General features: G+C 39.4%; 1 protein-coding gene across 1 annotated transcript in view; it reads right to left on the reverse strand.

The window, feature by feature from the left end:
- The window catches only part of LOC119419434 (ribosomal RNA processing protein 1 homolog A), a gene marked incomplete in the record, with an annotated part of 99633 nt that overhangs the window by 32629 nt on the left and 59978 nt on the right, over window positions 1-7026 (reverse strand). The window contains 1 exon segment of the mRNA XM_037686738.1: window positions 553-641. Within this exon segment, the coding sequence (XP_037542666.1) occupies window positions 553-641 (89 nt within the window).

Here is a 7026-nt window from a genome sequence, read left to right on the forward strand (position 1 = left end):
ATATATATATATATATATATATATATATATATATATATATATATATACACACACACACACACACACACACATTTGGCTTATTGCAATTCTTTTTTTTTTTTTTTCCCAAACGTAATTCTGTTTTTTCAAATGTGATTCTGGCCACTTCCACTTGGACCACATCCATTTAGGCCACTTCCGCTTTGGCCACTTCCGTTTTGGCTAAATGTACTTCTGTTTTTTCAAATGTAATTTCATTTTTGTAAATGTTGCATTTTTGTTGCGCTTTTTGAAATGTAATTCTGTATTTTCAAATGTTGTTCATTTACACCTCAGGGCCACCATAGTGACCCCTGAAAAACTGAATGATTCAATAATAACTATGTAGAAGATAAACAGGAAGCTGAATTTAAATGTTCTCATGATGGAGGCCCAGCAGACATCTGTTTACTGACGTATGAAAAGCTGGATGTCAAACAACAAACAAACAAAAAAAAAGAGACCTCAGTCCAGTTTGTTGAACTTTGACATATTTTACATTCAGATTATTCACAGCCTGAAACATTCAGTCACCTGTAGAACCGGTCCGATGTCAGAGTCTTCCAACTGAAATGGTTCTTCCTCTTCATCATAGTCGTCATCATCTTTGCTCCGTTTCCTGCCTGGAAACAAAAAGCTCTTTAGTATTTTATAGAATTGTACCATAACACACCTGCTGCATCATTGGACAAACTAACAACTGTTTGAAGAGAAAGCAAAGTTCTAAAATGATTGGTGCAATGTACTGTAACTCCAAATTATGTTTGTTATATGCAAGGTTAACACAAGGTTAACAGTACAATGAAATGCTTAGTGTTCTGTCCAACGCAAAAGGTTAAAAAATTGTTCATAATAGTTTAGTTATAAAAATGCCATAATTCATCTGTAATGATTCGTGTTAAGAGATAAGTCATTTATTTAACTTCTATATAGTCAGTGTTGGTTTATCTGCATTTTATTTTGAAGGTGAATTCTGAGGTTGCAATGCATTATAGGTAGCAGAAGCAGTAGTCAGTTGGAAAAACGTTTTACAAAGAAAACCTGCCTATCCATGTATAAACTTCCCCTCCTGTGTCCTAAATCTTTATTTACACCTTCAAAAGCAATGGCTGGAAGTCTAGTCTACACTGCCTGGTCAAAAAAAATGTTGCCACCAAAAAAAAGGTCACACACTAATATTTCATTGGACCGCCTTTAGCTTTGATTATGGCATGCACTCGCTGTGACGTTGTTTCGATAAATTTCTACAATGTCACAATATATATTTCATCCAGTGTTACATTAATGTTTCACCAAGATCTTGCATTGATGACTAGACACTAGTCATGATGGGCGCATCACTTCACCTGCCTCTCTTCTTACCCTGAGGCACCATCACTCTGGAACAGGGTCAGTCTGGACCAGACCACATGACCTTCTTCCACTGCTCCAGAGTCCAATCTTTATGCTCCCTAGCAAACTGAAGCTTTTTTCCAGTTAGCCTCACTGATTAGTGGTTTTCTTAAGGCTGCACAGCTGTTCAGTCCCAGTCCCTTGAGTTCCTTAACATTGTGTGTGTGGAAATGTTCTTACTGTCACTATTAAACACAGCCCTGAGTGCTGCTGGTGTTTTTCTTTGAGTTGATTTCACCAAACGTTTAAGTGATCCTTCCAGTTTTTAATAATGCTTGGACAGTTCTTAACCCAGTTTTAGTAGTTTCTACAATCTCCTTCAATGTTTTCTCTGCTTGATACCAATGATCTGACCCTTCTCAAATAGAATGACATCTTTTCCACGACCACGCCATGTGTCTTTCATCATGTTTGTTTAAGAAATGAGAATCAACTCATTGCACCAGTTGGGGTTAAATAACTTGTTGCAGCTGAAAGATAATCACCCATGCAGTAACTATCCAACAGGAGGCTTGTACCTGTTTGCTTAGTTGAATCCAGGTAGCAACCTTTTTTTGGGGGCCAGGCAGTGTATGTTCTGGTTAACATTATATGTTTTATAAGGGTTGATTTGTGATTGTTTTGGTACCAGGAATTACTAACCTTATTCCAGGAGCTTGTTTTGCTTTGAGCACTGTATATTAGCATAGCAATTTTGCTAAGGATCTAATTAGCAAATCAAAAGATTGCAAAAATGACTGTTTATCATTAATCGAGTCAGGTCAAGTCAGATTTATTTATAGAGTACATTTAAAACAGAAACTGTTACCAAAGTGCTTAAGAAAAAGATCACAGCATTAAATAAAGAGTAACAAGATATATTTACAGCACATGGAATAAAATATAAAACACAAACCATAATTAGAAACAATTAACTAAATCAGATCACACTGTGTCAAATGTCAAGGAATAATAACAAAAAAGCATAAACAGAATCAGCATCAATGAAAAACTAAATCTAAATCCGATCACTCTGTGTTAAATGTCAGTGAGTACAGATGTGTTTTTAGGAGAGCTTTAAAAGCAGACTTTTGACCGACATCACTCTCTCATTTCAGACAGAAGATCAAAAAATGCATAATTACTTTGTAAAATAGACATTTAACTTGATTTCTAATTTGAATGAGGATTAAAAAATCATTAATACTGTTTCACAGTTGATTTAAAATGAGTGGTTCACTTCAACATTTAAAAATGGTTTGAACTAAACACACTTTTGATTATCAAGATGTTGTAAAATATATATATAATATATAAATTTATATATATATTTATAATATATATAAATTTAGATTTTTCTACCTGGATTATTGAGCATGCATCAGGATATGTTGTAAAATAGTAATGACAATATAAAAAAGAGAGTGTTCTTTCAATTGATTAGTTCAGGATACAATTAGAAAGTCTCTGGATGAGCTAATTTGTATTTCTGGGTTCAAATCAATAAAATAACAGTTCCTGTCCCATGAAGGTCTTCAGAGACAGGTTTTGATTGGAGGCCTAGTTCACTACAGTCCCCCCTTTGGAAATCATCGCCTGTCCATGGGGATGAATTCCAACATGAACTTACGCCTCCGAATATCCTTGAGCTTGATGTAATCCAGCAAGAGGAACACAAAAGTCTAAGAAGGTAATCCCACAACGGTTTAGGTAATTCCACAATGTTGTTGGTAATTCCATAATGTTGTTGGTAATTCCATTGTAGCAATGCTTTAACCCCTTGGAAACAAAGTCTGTAATCCATTGGAAAAAGTCATATAATCCACAACGATAAATCCACAACGATTAGAGGTGTTGATTGATCACCATGAAGAGGGGTTCCCTCGATTGAAATGCAGAGGCGACCACTGGATGGAGTATGGAGACCCACGTTGGAGTTGTAGGTCCCTTCAGCGAAGGTTGCTGCTGGTGGTTCCCAGTGGGTGCCATTCTGGTTCTATGTGTTATGCATTTACGTGGTTTTAGTTGGGCTTATGAGTGGGATTTTACATAAGACCTTAACCTATATGCACCTGGTGTGTAAGCTATCATGGTTTAGATCAGCTAAAGTTACCAGTTTAAAGGGTGGGTCATGCTGAAAAAATTTCATATAGGGATTTATACCTATAGAAGGGCATTCCAAACTATTTTTCCATTCCTAACTTGGTTTAAGTTGGACTTACATGGCAAAATATAGTTTGGTTCAATTGTCTGTTGTCCTTTTAGACGAACGACTTGAGGTTTGGGTTTTTTGGTTTTCCCCTAAATGTTTTTGGAGTCTATGGCGAGACTCAACTGAAGGATTAGCTACCCCCCCCAAATAGGATTGTTCGAGTAGGTTCGGCTTAAGCGTTGTGAGACCAATGTAGATTATGGTACTTGAGGTAGCATTAATCTACATCGACTCCACAAAGATTGCATTTTAACAAATGAACTGCATGTTGGCATAGTTAAAGTTAAAGTCTCTAACTAAAATACACACAAAATTCATTCTTGCTTGGGATGTTCAGAAACAATACCAAAAACCAATTAAACGATGTCTCAACATCGACAAAAATAGTGACTAAGCAACCAGAAAAACAACGTTTCAACATTGACAAAAGTAGTGATTAAGCAACTAGAAAACGACGTTTCGGTGTGTCACTCACTCTGAATGTCAGATTTGATCACGTTATCGCGTCTGGTAACATTACCCTAAGTAACGTCACCCCACTTTGGTCATGGGGGACCACGAACTGTACAACCCGTGCTGACTGACCCAGACATCATCCAACTTCAGAAGTTGGATCCTGCAATAAACTCGATGATGCTGCTGTATTTGACTGACCCAGGGAAAAACACTCCGTCCGAAGCAGACCTGGAATCCAATCCAGGCCTTAAAGTCCTCTTTCAGCTGCGCAATCAGCTAAAACTACTCAAGGGCATCCTAGCTTTAGCTCATGGAGCGACGTCCTCACCCGTAGACATCTTCTGTCCCTCATTTCAAGAATGACTGATAAACTAAATTAACATAAACTGTTGTTTATTCAAAGCATGCAACAAAAATACAGAAATAAGGCACCAAAAGTGAAAAATAAATAAATCTAGAGCAGCATAGTCCTATTGGCAGAGTGGTTCTGATGACAGTGAAGTTCTCTTAGCAACATGATCCAGTTTGCACCAAGATACTGTTAGCGGCGTGGGGTTGTTAGCAGCATTAGCAGGTCTTGTTAGCAGGTCCCTTCAGCAGCATGATGATAACAAGGACCACAGCTGCTGCCCTTCCAGACAGCCCTCCAGAACCGGGTCTGGCAGACGGAGAACATTCAGGGTCCCCCAGCGGAACCGAACAGATCTATAGAGTTCGGTCCATGCAAGCAGATGGAGGATAGTGGAGACAGCCGCCATGACAGGCCTGAGCCAGAGGCTGTAAGGACAGAACCACGAATGCAGGATGGCAACGCAGCAACACAGAAAACTCCACAAGTGTGTCGTGGTCATACCCGTACTGTGGATGTGCATTGTAGGCGCAAAAAAAGGTTAAAACAAAAACAATAGGAACAAAAAAAAGATCGAGTTCACCGGGAGCCTGTGAAGCTGCGACTCGGCTGAGCGCGGCCATCTTGGATGATAGTGAGTACAGGAGTGGACTGAGGATACAACCCAGAGGTGTACCGGTGCTCAGGACTAGTGTGGAGATGTGACTGCCAATTCTCACTGCCTGTGGTCTGTTGGTGAGGAAGTCCAGCATCCAGCAGCCGATGGACTTCTCCAGGGCCAATGTGGTGAGCTTGGAGACCAGCTTGGAGGATTATGGTGTTGAATGCTGAGCTGTTGTCAACACCCTGATGCCTCAATCTGCCCTGAATAACAGCTGTATGACACCCTGAGTTAGCAGTTTAATAGCTGTATGACACCCCGACGCCTCAATTCGCCCTGAATAACAGCTGTATGACACCCTGACGCCTCAATCTGCCCAGAATAACAACTGTATGACACCCTGAGTTAGCAGTTTAACAGCTGTATGACACCCCGACGCCTCAATCTGCCCAGAATAACAGCTGTATGACACCCTGAGTTAGCAGTGAACCTGTCAGATCATCATACTTTCTTAACAGCTGTATGACACCCCAACGCCTCAGTTCGCTTTAACTTAGCAGTTTAACAGCTGTATGACACCCTGAGTTAACAATTAAGGCAGCAGACAGATTATATTGTCCTTATATTGTTTAAATTAAATTCACAAAGCTCTGACTAACTTCACTTGCACTGTTCGCACATAAACAAACTGAGTTTTCGCTCCCCCTGAAGTCGCGCACATATTACACGCAAAGCGTCACCAAAAGGATTTACTTATGGTTCAGGAAATGCAATGCACACTGTAAGTTGTGTAAATACACAATAATACCATGTGTACTTTGCACCAAAACAATTTACGGACTTGCCTTTTGTTGTATCTTGCAGTGTAGGATGATCAGACGGCTCCTCTGAACGTCACATGCTTATTGCAAAATGTGCATGCACGCATGCGTATTAACTAAATGTATGATACCATCACATGTATGCTGAATGGACAGAACACCGGCAAAAAAATAAAATAAAACCCTGATATAATTAGCGTGTAGCTTCTCATCACAATAGATATCGGGATATGAATTTTATGCCATATTGCACATCATGACTCTGTATCTAACAACACCAGCAGATGTCCACAGTAGTGAAACATATGATCGTCAGCACTAAGTAAACAGACCTGTATTAACGTGTAATGTGAATCATGTCAGGTTAATCAGTCAGTCCCTGTCTGAAGACCCTCTAAATCCATGGGTGTCCTTGGAGAAGGATGGGGCAGTAATGTGTGGCCACTGCACTTTAAAGCAAGTATGTCATGACACAAACATTCAAAACTTGAAAATTACAGATAAAACCAAAGGATAATGATGTTTAGAGGAGATTATAACAATTAATTTTTTCTTGTTTGTCAGATGGGGATGTGAAAACAGCCAGCCAGACATATGAAGCCATCACTGGACCGCAGCATCAGGATCTGAGAGTTTGTGCCTCCAGACTACACATCAACTGAAGTGGACCGTACCTTGGAGCTTCCCCGGACGCTCTGCTCTCCTGCACCTGCTGTGGCAACGGTGTTTGGAAAATAAAATGCCCACATTGTGCCAAAGATGCTGGAGTCCTCGGTGCCTCAGTTAAGAAACATTTCTGCATTGACAACACAAACGGGTCCTATGAACTCAGCAGAGGTCACACAGGTGCACCAGGTACAAGCTCGGGTGTTTGTGACAGAGCAGGAGTACTGTGACTTCATGGTGTGGTCTGGGTCAGATTACTTTATTCAGAGGATTGTGTCTGATGTGATTCTTTACTGAAGCAGTGAAAAATGTAGAAATGTTCTATAGGTCAGCATTTTTACCTGAGCTATTTGCCATATTTTATTTTTAATTATCGTTACATGTTTTGGAGCAGACAAACTAACAAAGGATTAAAGCACATGATTCAGATTACACTGATGATATTTTAAGATTATATTTCATACATAACTGCAGATGTAGCAATATGTTTTTCTGTTTCTACAAATAACACCAGTCTTTAATTTTTTTAACT

Source organism: Nematolebias whitei, chromosome 13 (genome assembly GCF_014905685.2).
Source record: "Nematolebias whitei isolate Nwh7 chromosome 13, NemWhi1, whole genome shotgun sequence".
Lineage (NCBI taxonomy): Eukaryota > Metazoa > Chordata > Actinopteri > Cyprinodontiformes > Rivulidae > Nematolebias > Nematolebias whitei.